Source organism: Cnephaeus nilssonii, assembly GCF_951640355.1.
Source record: "Cnephaeus nilssonii genome assembly, chromosome: 3".
Lineage (NCBI taxonomy): Eukaryota > Metazoa > Chordata > Mammalia > Chiroptera > Vespertilionidae > Cnephaeus > Cnephaeus nilssonii.
In genome coordinates, this window is record NC_137074.1 from 66194945 (window position 1) to 66220044 (window position 25100).

General features: G+C 38.5%; 1 protein-coding gene across 1 annotated transcript in view; it reads left to right on the forward strand.

The window, feature by feature from the left end:
* Nucleotides 1–25100, forward strand: part of SLC9C1 (solute carrier family 9 member C1) — a gene marked incomplete at its 3' end in the record, with an annotated part of 91370 nt that overhangs the window by 14698 nt on the left and 51572 nt on the right. Inside the window, exons 5-10 of the mRNA XM_079766310.1 lie at nt 3100–3199; nt 7989–8132; nt 10564–10738; nt 20417–20498; nt 23737–23903; nt 24546–24671. Of these exons, the coding sequence (XP_079622436.1) occupies nt 3100–3199; nt 7989–8132; nt 10564–10738; nt 20417–20498; nt 23737–23903; nt 24546–24671 (794 nt within the window). The remainder of the gene's footprint in view (nt 1–3099; nt 3200–7988; nt 8133–10563; nt 10739–20416; nt 20499–23736; nt 23904–24545; nt 24672–25100) is intronic.

The following is a 25100-nucleotide window of genomic DNA, read 5'->3' on the forward strand; positions in this document are numbered from 1 at the left end:
AAATAATCATTCTAACTGCATGACATTAAATATACTTTTCTTGGTAACTCATATTATAAAATTCATTGTTAATCCATTTATCACCACTTTCTTCTCATGGAAGCATGGCAGGTATTGGTAATTAGCTATATCACTATTTGCCGACACAGCCTCAGAATCATGTTCAACCCAGTTCTTCAGATGGCCCTACAAATGATTTGAAGTTGGCATATGTGACAATACCTAGTCAACAACTTATACTATGTACTTCCATTGCATTTAAGAATAAAACAATGTTGCCTATTCTCATATCCAAGATTAAAAGTTGTTCTGGAAGATCTAGCTAGTAAAATAAAATAAAAGAAAAAATAAAATTTATACATATTTGAAAGAGAAATGGTTACAGTAGTTATGACATTTTAGATTATATGAAAATTTCAAGAAAATAAGCCAACAATGCTTTTTAATAGTTAGTATAAAGTTAATATAAAAAATCAGTACCGTCTTTATAAGTCAGCAGTAACTAGTTAGAAAATATAATGAAATTTGATTCTCTTTACATTGGCAAAAAAAATTATAGAATATCAAGGAATAAACTTACAAGAAATTTGGATCTAAACAGAAAACTATAAAAGTTTACTGAGAGTATAAAATTTGAGTTAATTGAGACAGAAAAAAACTTCTCTTTAGAAGTGCTAATGTAACAGGATTTATTATTTTCATGTCTGAGGAAAGAAAGGCAGAATGTAGGATTTTGAGTTTTCCTAATTACACAGTGAATTAAAGCCAATTACAATCTATTGATGTTACAAGATAAAGTTAATGAATTAATTATTAGAATATGGTCAATCTGTACAAGTCCTTTATCATATACTACTTAAATTGTGCATACCTAATTTCCTGCAAAAATATATCCCAGCAAATATAATTTCCTCTAACACCATTTAGTAAGCAAGCATAACCTCAATATTAAGGGTTATGCCCCCAGGAAATAATAAACATTGTGTCAAAATGTCTCTCACTAAACATTTTAGAAAGTGAAATTCTAGGAAAAAATGTATGAAAACAAGATAGAGTGAATATAAATCTAATGGAAAAGGACTTTCACTCTATCCTGGCTTAATGTTTATATTTTTAGTATCTTTAAGGTAGCCATCATAAATATTTTCCAAATTTTACCATTGCATAATAAGTGACAATGACAGTTCAAGGCTTGAGTGCCTTAAAGCACCTATGTCCACAGGTCCCCCTTCTTTCAGGATTCAAAAATGACTAACGTGTTATTTTTATGGCTTAGGTACCATTGCTAGCCAGAACTAGAGAATATAAAACTTATAATTTTCTACCTCTAAACTAAGAATAATACTGATTTAATGAATTAAAATGCATCACAATCAAACAATAACAAAAATATGTGGCTAGCATATTTTCACTTTTTTGGTTTTGAAATTATACAAAACAATTTAAAGAGGTTATCAGAAAATATTAACAGTGAGAGTAGGCAAAACATAATTATAAGGGGAGATCTTTCTCTACTAGGTAGGAATTAAACACTTTATAAGCCTACAGTTATTAAAATACAACTGTTGTAACAAAGGAATACAAAGTAAACCAAAGAAACAGAAGGTACACATATACCAACTTGATAAATATGACAATATGATAAAAGTGACATATCCACAATATTCTTCAGTATTAAAACAAAAATCATTCTTTTTTATTAACTAGAAAGTGTCTGCTAAACATTAAGTTAAAAAAGAAGCCCAATACAGAACCACATTACTGTAAAATCTCATTGTAGTTTTTATGTGACTTTATTTGTGTGTGTGTGTGTATATGTGTGTACATATATGTATATATATGTATATATATGTATATATATGTGTGTATATGTATATATATATATATATATATATATATAGAGAGAGAGAGAGAGAGAGAGAGAGAGAGAGAGAGAGAGAATGTATGTCACCATGAATGTTCACTGGGTACTTCATTCTTCTCCAAGATATTGATCCAATTACATGAAATTCCTAATTCTATAGCTTGTAAAAAAAAAATCCAGAGATCTCCTTATGATTTCTGAAAATTTCTGGAGTTACCTTCCTTATGATCTCTGCTACCTCTTCTTAAATACCACAGTTTCTGGTTCATAGTAAATTTTACTAAGATGAGGACAAGGAGAGTTCACGGGGTAAGTTACATTATATAGTTCATAGTTCAATGAAATCTAATAGCTACCTCTATTTCCTAACTTTTCTATGTCCTGCTCAATTTTTACCACTTGTCGCCAGCATAAAAATTCATTAAGCACCCTTTAATTCTTGAAGCTGCCCTTTGGGTCTCATTCTCTATTCTCAATTAGTTTATCAAATTATTTCTTCTAGGCAAATATAGCCCTGTCACTAATAGAAATCCCAGTTTAAACTAATTTAGAATTATAACTGGGGTTGTGGCAGTGGAATTCAGGTGTTCTGTTTTTTAAAAATATACTTTATACTGTGCCATATTATTTGAATTCTTTACAGTGATAATATACTACTTTCCTAAGCTGGAGGGGGATATAACTCTACTAGAGCTATTTTTAAAATGTGCTACAGTACTTTAGGCTTTTTAGTCTCCCATAGTAAACGCACCAAAACAAAATGAAACTGGGAAGTAGATTCATATTGGTTTTCTACTGACTCAACTCCCTTAGACCTGTCACCAAATCAAACCATTTCTATTTCCTGCTGTCTCCCAAAAAATAAAGCATTTGAAGTTCGCTAGTATATAAAGAAATGATCAGCTCACTTCCTTTTCATTCATCAGAGCCCCTCTGAAAAAAATTAGACCTGTAGCTGATGCTCTAACTTTACTAAGGCCCATAAAGAGTTTGTGAGCTCCACCTTATTGCCTATGATATAAACCCAAAAGAGTGTAAGGACGTCCAGTATAGACTTTACCACACAATCGGGTGTGAATCTGAGGAGGAAGGAGGATGATGAGTGGTGGTAGTAATTTGTAGTATTATCCAATTGAAACCATGTCTGGTAGCCTCTCTGTACAGTCACTGTACTATCAAGATATTTTCATCCCTGGTAAAATTAATACTTTATATTTATTTCTTTTAAAAAATAGGTGAGCTAGTTGGAATGTCTGGAATCTTTACACTGGCCATTATGGGACTTTTCTTAAATTCTACAAGTTTAAAACCAGGAGTTGAGTCACTACTACTCGAGTGAGTGGCCAGCATATTTTCACTTTGTCTCATACATTAGAAGCCATAAGATTGTAATAATAACTGCACCTACAACTACACGGTAAAGTAAGATACTGATCAGAACTACCCAACTGATAACACGTCCTATAAACTCTGTTGCCTGTGTCTTCTACTCCTCTAACTTTAGGCAAGACTTTTAAGTTCACCTTAAGTTCATGTTGGCTCTATTTCCCCATGAATTCCTTCACCATATACTCAGTAATTTCCAGTCTAAACCACTAGACAAGGTTAGAAATAAGGGAAGGCAAATGAGACACTCATTTCAGGCACACAATTTTAGAGGGTGCCAAAAAACCTCAATAATCAAGATAAATAATGTGTTTAATACAATATTTTGGAGCAAACTAATGCAAAAAAGTCAATGATGAAAATATTAAAATGTTAAATTAAGATAAGATCAATATTACTGATAGTTCCTTTTACCTCAGGCTCCAGTGGAGCTCAGCATGGCACTGACACTAGAGTGTAAGACCAAAATTTAAAAGACCAAATTTTTAAAGACCATAAAGAGATGCCACACAAAGCAATTAAAAGGTCAAGCTAGGGCATTTGAAGAGGGTTAGCAGTGTCATAAAAGAAAGTATGACCAAACTAAAAGTAAGTCTTGTATAAAAAAAAAAATATGGCCAAACTAAAAGCAAGACTTAACTTGAGCAGAAATATACCAATGTGCTCAAGGACACCCAACTGAGGATATATGGAATCTGTGTCGGCCCCAAATAAGGGTGCTTTCTGTAAGGCTCCAGTACAGAGGGTGGGAACTTGACCCACATAACACAATGGCAACATATGTGTTAAAGGAAGCCCTGAACACGATGAGTTTTGGAGTTTGGAAGAATGTTATAGAAGGTAGAATAAATTTAGAAGTCAGAAGCTTAAAAGTATCGGATCTTATAAGATTTTGGAGCACTTCACTAAAATTTTATATCAATTACAATGAAAGCCCGTTGTACCAGCAGCTGGGCAGAATTAATTGGGCCACAGTTGTAGGAATAATTCAAAATGTTACACTAATATTCAACTGTATCTATGGGAAGTGATTATGAAGGCTCCCTTCACCTTCTTGCCCTAAATGAAAGAGAAAGCTGGATCTTCCCTGAAGGCATTAGTTCCTTTGCATACCTTAAGTCATGGTATCTTTCTCACCTGCTTCCCTGGTACTACTGAGCCTAGAGTTGAGGTAGGCTCTGTACCTCAGTAATTTCTATGTCATGGTTTCTCCTCCTTCCCTAGTGCAACCTCGTTTTGAAGCTCGTGACATCACATTATACCCTCTGCCACCTTCTTGGTTGTCGTTATCTCTAGAGCCCTGAGAAGATTCTCCCTTCTCCCCACTCAGTGTGACTTCTCTCCGTTACTCTGTCACCATTCCTAGTGATGTCAGTCAATATACACACAATTGATCCTTTACTCCTCACATTCCAGTTCTTGTACCTCTCTCCTCCTAAGAGCATGTCCACCAGACCCTGCTTCACCCACCCACTTACTTATATGGTCATACAAATAACCACTTAATAATCTCAATTTCAAGAATCTTAGTATCTAAAATATGATATGTATTAGTTTCTACTCTCCAAAATAGTTGAAACCTAAGGTAATAATGGTAAATCCTACTACATCCTATAATAATCTACAGCAGCTCCATACTACTCTTTTAGAGTAGAAGTGTACCATCTCCCATCTTTTCAGCGTTCGCCCCCCAGTACCACAATTCTAACAATTCTGCAAACATGCTGAGACTATAATGCATTTATCTTATGATTTTTTACTGATTCTTACCCACCTCACTTACCCCTTTCTCAGATCATTTCTTTTGTTTTAAAATCATCTAATTTCTCATTTTACTATAAGTTGAAGTTGTTTTAATGGCAAACAAAGTCCTATGATACGTCTCTACATTAACTATGTGATGATTTTTTTCTGCCACTCTCACCTTCACCCACCCTGTTCTAGCTACACTGATCACTTTGCTGTTTCTCAAACATGCCAAACATGTTCCTATCCAGGTTTGTGTCCTTGTGTGTCTGCTCTTGGAATGTGCTTCCTCTACATATTGCATACTCCCCCTACATATGGGCAGAAGTAGCTGCCTCACTTCTTTCATGCTTCTATTAATACATCACCTTGTTAGAAAGAAATTCTCCAAGTAGGAACTATTTCCTTACGATCATGTATAATCTTTTATTCCAAGCAAATTGATATCCCTAAAATATCCAGTCCATAAGTTCTTATCATTCTTCTAAGCTAGTCGCTGTGCTACGTTGGGCAATAAAAATAATACAGATGCCTAGATTTATAGAGTCAAAACCTATGAGGGTGAGAGCATAGCACTTTTAATTTTTAAAAGCTCTCTCCAGCCCAACCAGTGTGGCTCAGTGATTGAGCGTCAACCTATAAACCAGGAGGTCATGATTTGATTCCCAGTCAAGGCACATGCCTGGGTTGTTAGCTTGATCCCCAGGGGAGGTGTGCAGGAGGCAGCTGATCAATGTTTCTCATCATTGATGTTTCTATATCTCTCTCCCTCTCCCTTCCTCTCTGAAATCAATAAAAATATATTTTTTAAATAAACAAACCTCTCTCCAGATAAAAGTTACATACAGATAAAGTTGTAACACTTTCCTACCATGAAAGATCTACATTTATTAGCATAACTCATGACCCCCAAATGAAAGAAAGGGACTTTAAAAAAATATTTAGAAGCTTTTTTGTATGTGCCTGACTTACTGCGTGCACACACACACACACACACACACACACACACACCCAACACACACACACATATCTATTAGATGGGTTTGGGCCTTGGTGGTTTGGCTCACACCACTATGTATCTGATGGAGACTGATTCCTTAGAAAATCTGGTTTTCTCTTTATCAGGTTTCTCTCATTAACTTCTACCACATATAAAAGGTCTTGATAGCTTCTCAATATTTATGGCTTCATTGATTTTATTACATTTTACGGTAATTAACAAGACTAATTTTTGGTATTTGATGACTTTTTTTACAATATTAAGGTTAATTTTTAAATTATGTAATCATTAAACGAGTAGTAAAGTATGACTGATTCATATCTACCACTTCCTTGACTGAATTATCCTACTCAATATTTACAAGTGATTTCCTTAAATGTATGGGTAGGTGAATGTAATGCTTTGAGAAACTTTTTTTGGGAGTGACATGTGTATGGTGCAATGATTGGATTTGCTTTTGATAAGGAAGTCAAAACACTTTAGTCAAAATATTTTAGTGTGTTTTCCTCCAAGTTAATGTTGGATGAAATATTTAAATCCAGAAGGTAGTAGACTTTAAAGTATGGCCACACATATACAAGAAACAGATGATAGCTCTCTGCATAGAATAATAAGCCTAAATTCAGTCATAGAAAAATCCTAGTAATAAAAGGCTAATATGCAAATCGACTGAATGGCGGAACGACCGGTCGCTATGATGCACATTGACCACCAGGAGGCAGACACTCAATGCAGGAGCTGCCCCCTGGTGGTCAGTGCGCTTCCATGGGGGGAGTGCCACTCAGCCAGAAGCCCTGAGCCGGGCTCATGGCTGGTGAGCAGAGTGGTGGTGGTGAGAGCCACTGCCACCTCCACGCAACACTAAGGATATCCAACTGCCAGCTTAGGCCCGTAGGGAGCGGGCCTAAGCTGGCAGTTGGACATTCCCCAAGGGCTCCCGGATCACCGCCCCGCTCCCCCCGCCCCCCAGTCCTCTAATTTCATGCACCAGGCTTCTAGTATTTTGAATAATTTGCCCTAAAATTTACTAGGCTAGAATGTTTCATATTAAAATTTTCTCTGATAATGCCTAGGTACTTTTATTTCTTAGGTGTAGCTCAGAAACAGAGATTTCTTATTAATGTACAGAAGAAAATTTACTTTTAGTGTTGAATTTATTTTTAAGCAAAAACAGTATTCCTTGAGAAGAGGCAAAAATTATCTTTAAAGGGTTTCAGGGGCATTCTGACAACATACGGGTAAAACCAAGCTACAATCCTCTCATAAAATTGTATTCTTGAGCCTTTTTAATCTTTTCAATTATTTTTTAATAGTAGTTGACATTAAAGACATGAAATAAGTTGAAAGGCAACGAGAAATCAGTTTTAGATAGCCTCCTATGGACCCAGCACCCGTACTGGCTTTGAGTGGGCTTTCCCAAGCTGCTCTGTGTGCCGCTGATGAGAACTGGAGCTTTGGGAATGACAGAGTTCTCCTGGGCTCAGGAGCACTTGAATAAACACATGCTCAGAAATATCCAAAGGAAAATCTACAAAGGGAATTCATGGCAATAAAAGATTCATTCACATCTTCTAAGTGCTTTCTAGATTTTAGACAAAGATTTCGTTCTCTCACTATGTAAATCAGACTAACAGTTCAGTATTCCCTTTCAAGATCAATGATTTTAGTTCTTCCTGTTTGATACAAGGACTTAACAGTTAGTATCTTAGAGCATAATTACAACCTAAACATGTCTTTCAAAATCAATCCAAAAAGAAAGACACTAATTTACATTCAGTGTAAACTGGTCAAAATTGCTTTAGAATTGTTTGTTTACTTGCCTTAGTGCAACTTTCTCCCCAGTTAAATTATAAGCTCCTTGAGTGTTTATAAATACTTTGATCTTTACTTTCTTGATAATGCCTAACACAATGCTTCACTCACATATGAGCCTTGCAAGAAATATGTTAATTAACCATAATTAACTGTATTTAATTTTTTCTGAAAATGCAGATTCTGGAATTGTCTAGCATTTGCTGCTTTTCTTATGGTGTTTACTTTTATTGGACTTCTAATTCCTGCACATACGTATTTATATGTATCATTTTCTGATATATACTATTCATTAAATATCTACTTCACACTTATTGTTTTAAGGTAAGAACATCATTTAAAGTTTTCTGTTTATAAAACACTGAGTAAACCTGAAGATATTCTCTTAAATAATAAAAATGTTTCATTCCTTAGAATGAAAATTTGATTCTTAAACTTTCCAAAGAATCATCAGCAAATTAGTGCTTCTCTGTGTTTTTCTGTTTGTTTGTTTTGTTTTCAGTTTTTAACTTCATTTCAAAGCAATGTAAGACCTCTGTAAGATTTTTTAAGATTAGAAAAAAGAAAAAAATTATAATCTTACTACCTAGAGGTAACCCTATTAACATTTGTTCCATTTCATTCAGTAGTTTCTCTTTTTCTCTGAGGGTTCATAAAGTTAAACACCTATCATAAATTTTAAAAATATATATTCTTACTTTATTTGCTTAATATTTCATAACAAATACTTTCCTACTAATCATAGTTGGAAAGAGGTTTTTAAAATCATAAGGAAGTTCTCTTTGTAAATGTCCTTTTTGCTCAAATAATTTTTGTTGGCCTATTTCTAGTGTGAAGAGGCAGAAAAAAGTCTGCCTATGTAGGTGAAAAGGACATGACAGAGAGATAAAAAAACACACACTATAACTGGAGTCTCAGAATTCTGTAATCCCCATCATTCAAACTGTTAACATTCTACTTCCATCTAGGAAAATCAGTTGGGAGTTGATATCAAGTTGGCTAGTGCCAAGTAAATGAAAATTAGTCCCAAATTACCAGATACAATTAGTATAAAATATAGGAATGATATGTAAATGAAAGAAGAAATAGAAATGAGTTGACCAATATTGTGCAGATTCAGTAAGATTTAAGTTTACCAAGAAAAAAAAGAGAACTTTTCTCCCTACTTCTTATTCATTTAATTTACTTTTATTTCTTTTTGGGATCCCAGACAGAAAAAAAAAATAAAAAATAATATATATATATATATATATATATATATATATATATATATATATACACACACACTAGAGGCCCGGTGCATGAAATTCATGCATGGGGGGGATGTCCCTCAGCCCAGCCTGCACCCTCTCCAATCTGGGACCCCTCGAGGGATGTCCGACTGCCCGTTTAGGCCCAATCCCGGTAGGATCTCGCCTAAACCGGCAGTTGGACATCCCTCTCATAATCCTGGACTGCTGGCTCCCAACTGTTCACTTTCCTGCCTTCCTGATTGCCCCTAACCGCTTCTGCCTGCCAGCCTGATCACACCCTAACCACTCCCCTGTCAGCCTGGTTGATGCCTAACTGCTCCTCTGCCAGCCTGTTTGCCCCTAACTGCCATTCACTGCAGGCCCAGTCACCCATAACTGCCCCTCCCCTGCAGGCCTGGTTCCCCCCCAACTGCCCTTCCCTGTAGGCCCGGTTGCCCTCAACTTCCCTCCTCTGCCAGCCTGGTCACCCCTAACTGCCCTCCCCTGCAGGCTTGATCGCCCCCAACTGTCCTCCCTTGCAGGCCTGGTCCCTCCCAACTGCCCTCCCCTGCTGGCCTGATCGCCCACAACTGCCCTCTGTTGCAGGCCTGGTCCCTCCCAAATGCCCTCCCCTGCTGGCCATCTTGTGGTGGCCATCTTGTGTCCACATGGGGGAAGCCATCTTTGACCACATGGGAGCAGCCATCTTGTGTGTTGGAATGATGGTCAATCTGCATATTACTCTTTTATTAGATAGGATAGAGGCCTGGTACATGGGTGGGGGCCAGCTGGTTTGCCCTGAAGGGTGTCCTGCATCAGGGTGGGGGTTCCCTTGGGGTGTGGGGCGGCCTGGGCAAGGGGCCTGTGGTGGTTTGCAGGCTGGCCACACCCCCCAGCAACCCAAGTGGAGGCCCTGGTATCTGGGGTTTATTTATCTTCTACAATTGAAACTTTGTAGCCTGGAGCGGATCCAAGCCTTCTGCTAGCTCCGTGGCAGCAGCCATTTCTGTTTAGGGTTTATTTACCTTCTTTAATTGAAACTTTGTAGCCTGGAGTGGAGGCCTAGGCTGGCAAGGGCAGGTGGAAAGCTTGGCTTCCTCCATTGCCGGGGAAACCCAAACCTCCCTCCTGCTCTCTGTGGCTGTAGCCATCTTGGTTGGGTTTATTTGTCTATTTGTTCCTGATTGGCTGGTGGGCGTGGCTAGTGGGTGTAGTGGAGGTACGGTCAATTTGCATATTACTCTTTTATTATATATACAAAACATCTCAAACTTTTTCTTTTTTGCCTGAAAAAGCACCACCAAAAGTGATGTGGAATTTTCCTATTGCTCACCCTACAGGAAGAAACAAAGAAGATGAATGTCTCTGTATGGAATGCCCTTCGGCCTTCCTTTGATACTATGTACATGAAAGATGTCTTATTTGTCTGAGAGTTGGAAATTCCACAGGGGAATAGAGTAGGGTGAAATGAAAAGAACTTTCTATTACAAGAATAACTTTTAAAAATTTGTTTTGTCTTTTAGACTTCTGGTCTTTCTATTATTGAGCCCTCTTTTGTCTCGACTTGGTGATGGGTTCAGCTGGCGCTGGGCATTCATAATGGTCTGGAGTGAAATGAGAGGTTTGCCTAATGTAACGATGGCCCTCCTGCTTGCCTACTCTGACCTTTCTGTTGGAACTGAGAGGGAAAAATCGCAAGTAAAAGGAAATTTTTTTTTTGAAAACTTAATTAAAATGGTTGTTGTATACTAAAATATGCTTTTAAAATATCTTTATTCTTGAAAGTATCACATATGTCCCACTTTTTCCCCATTGACAACTTCTAGCCTGCCTCTGTCCCCTACCCAAGGCTAAAATATGCTTTTGTGTGGCCACACATATACAAATTTAAAGTTATATGCAAATCAGTTATAGGCAATCAGTCAGGTAGCTCAACCCCACTTGGACTGTGGGAGTGATTTAACTATGATGGCAAGATTGGGCAGAGGAGGAATAACTGGCAACTTCCCTCTTCCACATTCTAGCTTGGGGATCCCTAAATCCCTTCTTCACACTCCTAACGATTAGTTTATTATGAAGGTTGAAGGAATTAAAATACATAAATAATTTAAAATAGTATCTGAGCCTGGCTGGTGTAGCTCAGAGGTTGACCATCAACCTATGAACCAGGAGGTCATGATTCAATTCCCAGTCAGGTCACATGTTTGGATGGTGAGCTTGGTACCCAGTAGGGGGCTTGCAGGAGGCAGCCAACCAATGATTCTCTATCATCATTGATGTTTCTATCTCTTTTTCCTTCTCCCTTCCTCTCTAAAAAAATAATATATGATGTCCTAACAGGTTTGGCTCAGTGGATAGAGCGTTGGCCTGTGGACTGAAGGGTCCCAGGTTCAATTCCGGTCAAGGGCACATGCCTGGGTTGTGGGCTCGAACCCCAGCAGGGGGTGTGCAGGAGGCAACCAATCAATGATTCCCTCTCATCATTGATGTTTCTATCTCTCTCTCTCCCTCTCTCTTCCTCTCTGAAACCAATAAAAATATATTTAAAAAATAATAATATATGATATAAAATATGTACTCAATAAATGTTTTTATTTTTACTTACTCATAATGCCCACTCAAGAACAACAGAAACCTACTCATGATTGACTCTATGGCCTTCTGTAACTATATGAGTCTACATTTAGTGTTGCTAGGAACCAAAACATTTTAATTTCCAATTGGAGTTATGTTCAAGATATTACCCCCAATCTCTCCATAGCAGAACCTAATGGGCATGACTCTTCCTCCTCCTCATCTCGAGGTAAGATCTCTGTAAGGAACTTTTTATGCAGACATCACAGTGCACTTATTACTTTCACTCTGGTTTTTTACATGAATTCCAAGCGTAAAGAGAATAAAGGCAAAGTAGTAATTTCATGTCTAATTAAATAATAGTCCAAACATTTAAAAAACTAAATATGCAAACACTGCTCTTTAAACCAAAATTAGCTATTATTACATGGCTTCCCCTTTCTTTTGAACCTATCTCAACCTGCCTGCGTAATCATGATTAGGTCAATAGGGGGAGGGACATCTGTAATATTTTCAACAATAAAGATAAATTTTAAAAAAGATTAATGACATTACCATACATTCTGACCAGTATAATGTTGAACACTGCACATGAATGTAGAATCTAAAATTGGCTGCAATTTGCTGTGTCCATTAGCAAGTTAGTTAATTCTCCCCCCATCCCATATGCTAGTTTCCTGATTCTAAAATAGACTTAATAATAATACCAATGGTTTGCTAGTTATTGTTTAGCAAGTGACGTCTCATGGGGAGGAGAGAGGCTCTAATGTTTAGTAATATCTGTTGTGTGATCACTCTCACCAACAGAACATCAATCAGCTCATAAACTTCCTGAAAATTTAAAGAGCAGTTCTCAGGAACTGGTAAGAGTCAGCTCTAGCATACCACTATCTTAAAGAGTTGTTATGAGAAATTGAAAATATACATAAAACGCATAATACATTGTTTAACATATAGTAAATGTACAATAAATATGAGTTTTGATGATGATGATGATGATGATGATGATGATAATGTTGCCATGTATACCTTCTTTTAAATAAAACCTTCGTAATAAAATAATTTAATGAAATGTCCTCACTAGTAGTAACTGGTTGAGAAGAAAGTAACACTCTGTCCTTACTTTAATTTGGCTGAACCCTACAGCTAACTTATTAATACTCATAAAAAGGTACTTCAGTAAAAAGGTTAAAAATATTAACTTAATCCTGTCTCTGCTACTCACAAGGTAAGATGTAATGCCTCAATTTCTCATCTGTAAAGTTGGACCATATTGGTGTTTACTTCATAGATTTGTACAATATATTTACTATATAAATGTGAGCTCTTATTACTATCTATACTAATCCTATATAATAAAGAAGTAATATGCAAATTGACCACCACTCCAACACACAAGATGGCCGCCACCATGTAGTCAAAGATGGCCACCCCTGTGTGGACACAAGATAGCCGCCACAAGATGGCCAGCAGGGAAGGGCAGTTGTGGGTGATCAGGCCAGCAGGAGAGGGCAGTTGGGAGGGGTCAGACCTGCAAGGGGGAAGTTGGGAGGGACCAGGCCAGCAGGGGAGGGCCGTTGGGGGCAACCAGGCCGTCAGGGGAAGGCAGTTAGGGGTGACCAGGCTGGCAAGGGAGGGCAATTAGGGGTGACTGGGCCAGCAGGGGATGGCAGTTGGGGATGACCAGGCCGGCAGGGGAGGGCAGTTAGGGGCAACCAGGCCAGAAGGGGAGGGCAGTTAGGGGCAACCAGGCTGACAAGGGAGGGAATTAGGGGTAACTGTGCCAGCAGGGGAGGGCAGTTAGGCATGACCAGGCCAGCAGGGGAGGGCAGTTAGGGGTGACTGGGCCAGTAGGGGAAGGCAGTTGGGGGTGACCAGGCCGGCAGGGTAGGGCAGTTAGGGGCAATTGGGCTGGCAGGGGAGCAGTTAGGCATCAATCAGGCTGGCAGGGGCATGGTTAGGGGGTGATCAGGCTGGCAGGCAGAAGCAGTTAGGGGCAATCAGGCAGGCAGGTGAGCGTTTGGGAGCCAGCAGTCCTGGATTATGAGAGGGATGTCCAAACGATATCCCTCAAGGGGTCCCAGATTGGAGAGGGTGCAGGCTGGGCTGAGGCACACCCCCCTGCAAGAATTTCGTGCACCGGGCCTCTAGTAAAAGCATAATATGCTAATTAGACCAGACAGCCAAGCGACCTTTCGAACATCATTCTGGACATTCTTCTGGACAAAGCCGTGGTGGCAGGGGCTGAGGCAGAGTGGTTAGGGGCAATCAGGAAGGCAGGGGAGCAGATAGGGGTGATTAGGCCAATAGGGGAGCAGTTAGGGGCAACCAGGCTGGCATGGGAGAGGTTAGGGATGATCAGGCTGGCAGGGGAGCAGATAGGGGCAATCAGGCCAGCAGGGGAGCAGTTAGGGCGATAAGGCTGTCATGGGAGCATTTAGGGTGATAAGGCAGGCAGGCAGGCAGAGGTAGTTAGGGTCAATCAGGCATACAGGTAGAGGCAGTTAGGGGTGATCAGGCAGGCAGGGGAGCAGTTAGGGGCAATCAGTCAGAGATGGTTAGGGGCCATCAGGCAGGCAGGCAGAGATGGTTAGGGGCAATCAGGCAGGCAGGCAGAGTAGTTAAGGGTGATTAGGCCAATAGGGGAGCAGTTAGGAGTGATCAGGCAGAGGCGGTTAGGGGTGATCAGGCAGGCAGGCAGAGTGGTTAGGGGCAATCAGGCAGGCAGGCAGGTGAGCAGTTAGGAGCCAGAGGTCCCAGATGGCAAGAGGGATTTCTGACTGCCAGTTTAACATCACCTGAGGGGTCCTGGATTGGAGAGGGTGTAGGCCGGGCTGAGGGAACCTCCTCATGCACAAATTTTGTGCACCAGGCCTCTAGTCTATATATAAAAGCCTAAGCAACCAAACAACTGAATGATCAAATGACCAGTCGACTGGTCACTATGATGTGCACTGACCACCAGGGGGCAGATGCTCAATGCAGGAGCTGCCCCCTGGTGGTCAGTGCGCTCCCATAGTGGGAGCACCATTTAGCTGACCTATGGGCGCCAGATGCAGGGCTCACGGCTGGCCGTTGCAGCCTGGAGACTGCAATGGAGTGGCAGCGAACCTACTGAGTGTTGGCAGCAGCAGGCACAGTGGGGCTGGGATGAGCAGGAGCGGCAGGCAGCGTTGGACTGCTGGTTTCAGCCTGATCCCCACGGGCCATGGCGAGGGACAGCACTGGTGCACGAATCCGTGCACCGGGCTTCTAGTTAAACTATATTTAACTAATTTCGTCTTCCTATACTTCAAAAGCATTTTAGAATGCTTCAGGAACTTTAAAAACATACCAATGCCTGTGGAATTCTGACCCTGGCCATGATGAATAATGGATAGCAGACTTACTTCCCATAGTAAATAACTATAGAATTGGTTAAAATATATGAAGCAACTGATTTTAGGTATTGGACAAAGACATTGCATAGTTAGATCCTTATGAGAAGGATAAACACATTAGGTGAGTTCACGTTCATCTGACTTTTTTTCCAAATTTTGGCACAAAAAAGTGGAGGCCAAACAGAACAGTAGTCTCAAGGAGTATAAAAATAGAGTTAGGGCTACTGAAGCAGCTTGAATTTTGGGGCAGAGTGCTCAGGAGGGAAGAAGTATAAAGAGAAATAGCACCAGAAATGTGCATGGAGATTTCCTTGGTCCACTAGTCCAATACTAATCTGTGAAAGCAGAGATTTAGAGGAAGATTGGGGGGGAAAGAGCCACTCGAGAGCTTTGGACATTCTGGAGGCCACACAGAACTAACAGATACTAGAGTTCTGACTAGATACAGTATAAACCTCATGAACACCACATGTGTTGTCATAACCCCAGAAATACCATATCTCAGAAATGAGAATTGTGCCCTACAGTAAGGTTTACTCTAGATCCAGTCTAAGAAGGACTAAAGCCATGCCTTGGCAGGATAATGTGATCTGCTAGTACATTACCTGGCTGACACAATAAAACTCAAAACTCTTTAAGGAAAGATAATCAAGACTCTCAAGAATGTAGAATCCATAATGTCTAACCTAAAATAAAATATTAATATACATGTGAAGAAGGAGGAAAATGTGATTTATAATTAAGAGAGAAAATGATTCAATTGAAACAGATCCAGAAATGATGTGGATGTTGAAACTTGTAACACTATTAAATATATATTCAAGAACTTAAAGAAAAAAGATGGAAATAAGAAATGAAGATATGGAATATTTCTATGGGGGGTGAGAAAATAAAAAGGATGAAAGATAAATTCTATAATTGAAAAATATAATATTTGAAATGAAGAATTTCTTTTATGTACTTAACAGTAGATTGAACTGCAAAAGGGTAAAAATTAGCAATCTTAAATGAATACGTTCCAAACAAGACTGGCATTGTGTGAAGCAAAAACTAAGAACTAGAAGGAAAAATAGACAAATTTTATTTGGAGACTTTAACACTCTTCCCTGTAATCTGTTCAACAAATATAGAACAACAATCAGCTAGGATATGGAAGAAATGACACCATCAACCAATAGGATGTAGTGGACATTTATAGAATCATATATATCATTGATGTAGAAAAAACATTGAACAAAATTCATATCCATTCATGATAAAATCTCTAAAAAAATAGAAGTAGAAGGAAATTCTTAATGTTAATAAAGAACATCTAGCTTGACCAGTGTGGGTCAGTGGTTGAGCATTGACCTATGAACCAGGAGATCACAGTTTGATTCCTGGTCAGAGCACATGCCCAGGTTGTGGGCTTAATCCCCATTGCAGAGGCAGCCAAGCAATGATTCTCATCATTTATGTTTCTATCTCTGTCTCCCTCTCCCTTCCTCTTGAAATGAATAAAAATATACATATTTTTTAAAAAGGGCATGTACAAAAATATATAGATAATATTATAATTAATAGTAAAAGACTATTTTCTTCCTAAGAATGGGAACAATGCAAGAATGTCTACTCTCACTGCCCTTATTGAATATTATGATGTAAGTTCTAGCCTGCACCATAAGACAAGCAAAAAAATATGCATTAATATTGAAAATAATTAAGCTACCTTAAAAGTTATCACAAGAAAGAAAAAATTGAAACTATGTGAGACAATGAATGTTAACTAAATTTATTGTGTTCATCATATATTTTACTTTCCAGAAATCTGATGCACATTAGCTGGATGCCTCTGATTCCGTTTCTCTTATAAACTTTTATTTAAGCATAAACTGGGGGTATAGCTATCAAAATACTCAGGTGGAGGAGAATCTGCTTCTAAGCTCATGTGTATGGTTGTTGCCAGGATTTACTTCCTTGAAGGCAGTTGGAAGTTTTTTGCTGTCTCTTGGCTAGAAGCCTCCCTCTCAGTCTTTTGTCACTTGGGTCTCTCCATAAGTCAGCTCACAATATGGTAGCTGACTTCTCTCAGAATGAACAAGCAAGAGAGTGAGAAAGAACAAACACCCAAGACAGAAGCCACAGTCCTTTTATAAGCTAGTTTAGAAGTAATTTCCCATCATTTCTGACATATTCAATATTCATTACAAGTGAGTCAATAAAGTTCAGTCTATACTCGAGAGGAAGTGATTACACATAGACCTAAATCCCAGGAAGAGGATATCTTTGGAAGCTATCTTAGAGGTTCCTTTCCACATTTTTAGAACTTGTGCACTGAAACTTCAAGAGAAATTTTGTGAGAAATTTTAAAAACCTAAATATATGGAGAGATATGCCATATTCATGTATTGGGAGACTTAAGATCATTAGGATGTCACTATATTCAACATAATCCAATTTAGCAGTTTTGTTTTAGAAACAAATAAGCCAAATATAAAAATATATAGAAATAGAAAAGAATAGTCATAACAATTTTGAAAAGGAAGAACAAAGTAGGAGGATTTATATTACCTCATATACAAACTTACAAGGATACAGTAATTAAGTTGGTATGATGTTAGCATAACAATAAATAGAATAAAATAAAGACTCCAGAAAGGACTCACATTAATACAATCAATTGATGTTTGACAAAGATGCCAAAGCAGTTCAGTGGGAGAAAGGATAGTCTTTCTGTCAAATGTGCTGAACAACTGAATATTCATGTAGGAAAAAAAAAGAAAAAAAATCTGTTTTTACCTCACACCATATGTAAAACTGATTTGAGATGGATCATAGAATTGAATATAAAATCAGAAACTCTAAAAGTTCTGGAAAAAAACATAATAAAATGTTTGTGACCTTGAAATAGACAAAGGTTCTTAGAACATAATAATAATTGAACATCAACATTAAAAACATTGGTCATCAAAAGATTTACACAAATGGAAGGTAAGTCAGAAACCAGGAGAAAATATCCACAATATATCTGACAATGCATGCCTATTTTTCAAAATTGCTAATATATATATATATATATATATATATATATATATATATATATATATGGCTAATATGCTAAGTGTCCATCCTACCAATAGCTATGACACACACTGACCACCAGGGGGCAGAAACTGCCATGATGCACACTGGCCACTTATAGAGAAACTGCACTGTGGACCTGGCACCCACAAAGCAACACTTGGCTTCCCACAAGTGAGACACAGGTCCTGCCACCACCCCGGAGTGACAGCCCACCAAATCGCAGCTGATGCTGCCCAAAACCCCATGGCGCAAAATGTGGCCCACAGCCCAGCCCATCCCGGAAATGGTTGCTGTAGGCTCTGGGTAATGATGTCACATAGCAACACCTGGCTTCCTCTCCCTAGCGACTAGCCTCCTTGCAGTTTCTTCAGCCCAGGAACCATTTGCTTTATAGCCAGGGGCAAACATTTTACACTTTAACCAAATGTTTGTGAAGCATTTTCCCATGCCTCATCTCATTTGATCCTCACAGAAGTCCTGGAGTAGGTAGATAGGAGACTTGGTGGAATCCTATTTTCTTTTCATTAGCCAGAAAATGAATATTTAGAAAGCTTAGAAACTTGACCTGACTGAAAAGAAGTAAGAAAAAGTGGACCTTGAAAATGACTTCAGGTTTTCTCACTGCGCAGAATATAGTCAAACACTGCTGCAATTAAATATTTTACCCTTTGTTCTCCCTGCATGATCTACAATAACAATCTGCTTCATGTTGATATTTACTGCTGTGTTGCTGACAATTACCTGAAAGAGAAGTTGGGGTGCTTCACTGGGCTGGAAAAAGTTTAGCTAAATCAGAAAGCAGGTCTAATTAAGCAAATTTATTCTATATCTATAAAAGGCTAAGTTGACTCACGCATGTGTGATACTTATAAAGCTCCTGCTGGTGCCAATCACACGCGTGTGTTTCAATCTGTCATTGTCTATCGTGAATTTGGTTGACACTTTTATTATAGAGGACGGACAAATAGCTATATTAAAATATTTCTTCTAATTAATTTCCTTTCAATGTGCATGAATTCGTGTACTGGGCCACTAGTTTTATAATAATGATAATAATAATAATAATAATAATAATAATAATAATAAAAAAACAATATTTGAACTAGGAAAAAGAGTTTAACAGACATTTCAAAAAGAAATATGTATACCACTAAGCACATTTAAAATGTTCAACAGCATTACTCCAGGAAAATACAAATTAAAACTACAATAATAAACCTAATATTTAATTATATGAAGGTTTTTAAATTGTCAGTTCTTATCTATAGAAATAGATTAGAACAGTAGTTGCCTCTTATGAGATGGGGATTTATTGAGAAGGGACACTAAAGAAATTTGGGAGTATATGAGAATAGTCTACACCATGATAGATTGAGGGTTAAAATGGTACACAAGTACATTTCAATGTAGGTAGATTATACCTTGGTGTTTTGGGGTGTTTTTTTTACAAATATAATAGACCTAGAATAACATAACAATTTTGAAAAAGAAGAACAAAGTAGAAGGCTTTATATTACATCATATATGGATTTACAAGGATACCGAATACCACTACTTGGGCTGCACCCTTAAAGAATTAAATCAGAATATACAGTAAGAGCTTCCTGGGCATCAATATTTTAGGTTCCTAAGTGATTGTAATGGGGAGAGCCTCTGGTGTGGTTTCATGCTCTGTAGCTAACTTCCATCTGTGGCCAAAGAACAGAGAACTAGATAAAAGTTTAACAAAAGTTCTGGAAGTCAGAATTCCATAAACTAACAGAAGTGTACAGTCTCAGATTGAAACGTGTTGCCCCACTCATCAATGGAGACCAACTTGAAATATAAGAGACAGAAAACAAGTGGCACCAAAACTATTAATTGCTCCTCCTTAATGACAATGAAGGGATTCCAGAGAGTTAAAGTATGAGGTGGAGCAAACATATCAAGGCCCCTGAGTTGTTCTCTTTTCATGGGTGAGGAGAATTGTCTGACACAGGTGTACTGGTACTGTTTAGCAAAGAACTGGGGGTGTGTAGAGTAGATAGGAATTGATGAAGTACAGGCATATTCCTAGGGCCCAAGAAATCCAGCAATTATATTTGAAGACAAGTTTTGTTTTTCTTACCAATGTCTGTATATATAAGTATACACTTACGTTAAACCATGTGTCCTGATTTTTAGTTTGGTTCCAAAAGCATGGATGAAATATATGTGGGAAGATAGAGAATCCCCAGAGTACTTTCATCAAGTCTGATAGTCAAATTCTCCCCTCCATGAGCATCTATTATCATAGTATAACCTAGCTTAGTTTACACTGGTAAATACAAAAGATATTATATGAAACTGTCATCAATACTTTGTATTTCTTCAATTCTAGGTATTATTTCATGGAGTGTCAGTATGCTTAATCACCCTGATTGTCAATAGAGTTATTTTGCCGATGGTAGTTAGTAAACTAGGTAAGTCTACTAATTAGTATTCTGAGAGAAGAGATAAATATTCTAAATATGCTAAAGAATTGGTAAAAATGAAAAAAGAAGCTATATAAATGCAAATCAACAATGTCTAATTGAAACGGAAATTGGACCTCTATGTAAAGTCATATGAAAGGTTTAGTCAAACAACCTTTTTATTTTTAAAAAATTACTTACTTACATTAGTCCAGTTTAAGTAACATAATACAGTAAGTTTATTCAGTTATCTGACAAACTTCTATTAAGAGCCTTCTATATGCCAGGCACAATTTTAACTGACAGTGATGCATTATGAAGACTGACTAGATTTCTGAGTTTATAGAGCTTACATTAGAGATAAGTAAATAGTCAGTAAAGAAGTCAAATAAGGTAATATCAAAGTAAACAAACCACATGTAAACACATTAAAAAACACAACAGGTAGTAGATTACTGAGGAAGCCATATGTTTAATCCTATCTAATAAAGAGGGAATATGCTAATTGACCATCATGTCCTCACAAAGATGGTGGCGCCCACAGCGAATAAGGAGGGACTATGCTAATTGACTGCCATGCTTTCAAAGATGGCAGCACCCACAGCCACAAGATGGTGGCACCCAGTCCCCTCAGCTCCTCCGCGTGCCTGCCTCTAAAGTCCTCCAGTCCCCTCAGCCTCTCAGCCACCCAGGGCCGGCCCAAGGCTCAGGCAAGCCTTGGATATCGGCTGCTGCCTAGGGCTGGCCCGAGGTGCAGGCAAGCTCGGATGGTGGCTGCCCAGCTGCCCAGGGCCAGACCAAGGTGCAGGTAAGACACCGATGGCAGCTGCCTAGCCTCCCAGTGCCAGCCTAAGGCACAGGAAAGCCACCGATGGCAGCTGCCCACCCACCCAGGGCCACCCGAGGCTCAGGTAACCAGGGCCAGTCAAGGCTTGTGCTGCCAGCAGTGGCAGCAGCAGAGATGTGATGGGGGTGTTGCCTTCCCCTGATCACCAGATCGCCTCCCTCCCCTGAGGGCTTCCAGACTGTGAGAGGGGGCAGGCCAGGCTGAGGGACCCCCCCCTCCATTGCATGAATTTTCATGCACCGGGCCTCTAGTTAATATATAATTAAGGTCATGAAAGGCCACTTTAGTTCTGTGGATAACTGATTGGGAAGAGGGGGAGATGATAAGGAGAGTGGAAGTAGAAATAGCAATTTTAGGAGGATGTCTACATAATGTAATGTGCCTGTTTTAAGCCCCTACTTTTTTAACAGTTGAGAAAATGAGACTTAGAGAGTTGAAAGTCCTTGCCCATAGTCACACAACTAGGTAATGGCAGTTAAGAACTAGAAACATATTGCCTTAATGCTTTTAATTCATTATATTCTTAACTGCTCTATTATCCTTTTTATGATACATGGAGTTTTCACTCTAATGGCATATTTTTTTTTCAATCTGAAATTTCATCTTTATGGATAATACTACCCAATCTCCCTTCCTTCCTCATATTTGGAACAAAATCCTTTTCCTTTTCTTCCCCCCGCCTCCTAAATTATGTGAGCCTTATTATAATAAAATGGGAAGAACAGATTAAAGAGATAACATTTTTCAAAGAGTATTAGATGTTCTACGTAGTAGCTAGATAAACCTAAAATTCTTAGTGTAGAGCATCTGTTTATTTGTACTGAGAGCAGTGAACATTTGCTCATGAAACATTATTGTTTTCCAAACAAGCTTCTATGGCTCAAAAAAGGAATTTATATCTGATAGTAAGAGTACTTCAAACCTTAATGAGGCCTGGAGATATACACTGAGTGGCCAGATTATTATAATCTCTGAACACATAATAATCTGGCCACTCAGTGTATATCCTATATAATAAGAGGCTAATATGCAAATTGTCCCCTCGACGAGGAGTTCGACCAGCAAGCAGGTCCTCTCATAATCCAGGACTGCGGGCTCCCAACTGCTCGCCTGCCTGCCTTCCTGATTGCCCCTAACCACTTCTGCCTGCCAGCCTGATCACCCCCTAACCACTCCCTTGCCAGCCTGATTGATGCCTAACTGCTCCCCTGCCAGCCCGATTGCCCCTAACTGCCCTCCCCTGCTGACCTGGTCACCCCTAACTGCTCTCCCCTGCTGGTCTGGTCCCCCCCACCAACTGCCCTCCCTTGCAGGCCTGGTCCCTCCCAACTGCTCTCACCTGCTGGCCTGATCACCCACAACTGTCCTCCCTTGCAGGCCTGGTCCCTCCAAACTGCCCTTCCCTGCTGGCCATCTTGTGGCAGCCATCTTGTGTCCACATGGGGGCAGCCATCTTTGACCACAGGGGGGCAGCCATCTTGTGTGTTGGAGTGACAGTCAATTTGCGTATTACTCTTTTATTAGATAGGATATATACACTGAGTAGCCAGATTATTATGCGTTCAGAGATCATAATAATCTGGCCACTCAGTGTATATGGGGATAAATATATATCATACATATCATATATATGATTTTGCATATAGGTAGGATATATATGTACATATACTCTGTATATGTGTATATATCTGTGTACATTATTTACATATGTTTATGTATATACCTATACCTATACCTATATGGCATGTACAGATATAGATGATGGATATGCAATTCAAAGGCCTGAGAACCAGGAAAGACAGTGATATAAATTGCAGTCCAAATCTAAAGGCAGGGGAGGATCGATTTCCCACCTTGAAGACCATCAGTCAGAGAGAGTGAATGCTCAGCCTTTTGTTCTATTCAGGCCTCCAACAAACTGGATGAGGCCTGACCACATTGAGAAAGGCAATCTGCTTTACTCAGTCTGCCAATTTACTCCCTTGTCTCCTCATCTATTAAACTGGGAAAAGGATTTAATCCCTTGTCTCCTCATCTATTAAACTGGGAAAAGGATTTAATCCCTTGTCTCCTCATCTATTAAACTGGGAAAAGGGACTCACCTCAAAAGGTGACCTAGATGATAAGAAAAACTTAATACATGCAAAGAGCTGAGATGCACTTCTCAGCTTATGATAAGCACTCAATAAATATTAGCTATTATGAAGAGTATGAAAGTAGAAAATTTTGAAATTGTTAGTGTTCCTATTATTAAACAATTTATGTTGAATGTTTAATTTGAAAAAAAAAAACAACACAACACTATTTAGTACATACAGTAAGAACAAAAGGAAGCTTTTTTATAATTCAGATCAAAAGGGTGATGTTCTACTATTTATAAATGTTCTCTTTGTACCAAAGGTCTGCGTGATGTTACATCAACAAAATATAAGTCACTTTATTATACATTTCAACATTTTCAAGAGATAACAAAATCTGCAGCCTCCGCACTCAAATTTGATAAAGATCTTGCTAATGCAGATTGGAACATGGTTGAGAAAGCAATTGTATTTCAAAATCCATATGCAGTAAGCAAGTAATATCTTTAATTTATCCCTTCAGAGTAGGTATGATTGTCCTTAAGTAGTAAAAATGTTACAAATATTTATTCACAATTTTAATTCTTATAATTGACAGAAACGTTGTATTGGTAACTCCTTATTCACCACAATAGTTAGGAGGGGAGCTTAGGGAATTTTGTGATCACTGTGGGGCAAAATAGAAGAGACAACCTCTTTAAGTACACGCAAAATATATGTTGTAAATTCAAAACAAGGAGCAGTGTTGCCCCATTCCCCAGAGGTTCGGATTCAGTAGGTCTGTGAAAATGTTCATTTCTAACAATTCCCAGGTGATGCGGATGCTACTGGGGAAACATACTTTCAGAACCACTGGCTTAAAGTATGATTATATATGCAATAGCTTTTATAAACTGTTAACAATGCCAAGTAAAGATAAAGATATGCTCTAACTCCTCCCCAAACTGGCAATCATTTTACGTCTAGATAACTGTGCAAATAATGAGGTAACTCATCTGAACATTTTTCTGTATCTTGCAAATTTTCTATAATTTTTCAAACCAAACTGGTATATGAATTGCTCAAGGTTTATGCTAAACTATGTTAATATTCATGTATTATTGTTTTGGTTTTGATTTGTGTTTTACTTAGTTAAGCCAAGGAGAAACAACAGAACATCAAAAGGTGAACTGTCCAAGCTGTAACACAGAAATAGATGAGACCCTAAACATTGAAGCAATGGAACTGGCCAACAGGCGTCTTCTGTCAGCACAAATAGTTAGTACTTTATTAAACACTTTAAAAAGTATTTTTGACCTAGCATTATTCTGAAAACTTCTCCCTTGCTGAAGATAATCTTGATTATACTCACCTGCATAGCTTAATAGGTTGTTTACAAAGGCAAAGGGAAATTTGACATTGTCTTAGGAATCTGCTTGACTCAAAAAATAAAAGAGAGAGAGAGAGAGAAAATAATCCATTTAAATTAGCTTAAGTAAAAGGTGTTTTATTATGAGGAACTGGCAGTTTTACAGGTCCCAGTGGCAGGAAACATAGCTGAGCTCAACCTTCAGATGTGTTATGCAGTCAGTTCCAAGCCACTACCTATCTCTGGGTCCAAACCAGTTTTTCATTAGAGGATACCACCAAGTTCACTAACAACTGCAAATATAGGGTACTATCCTATATAATAAAAGAGTAATATGC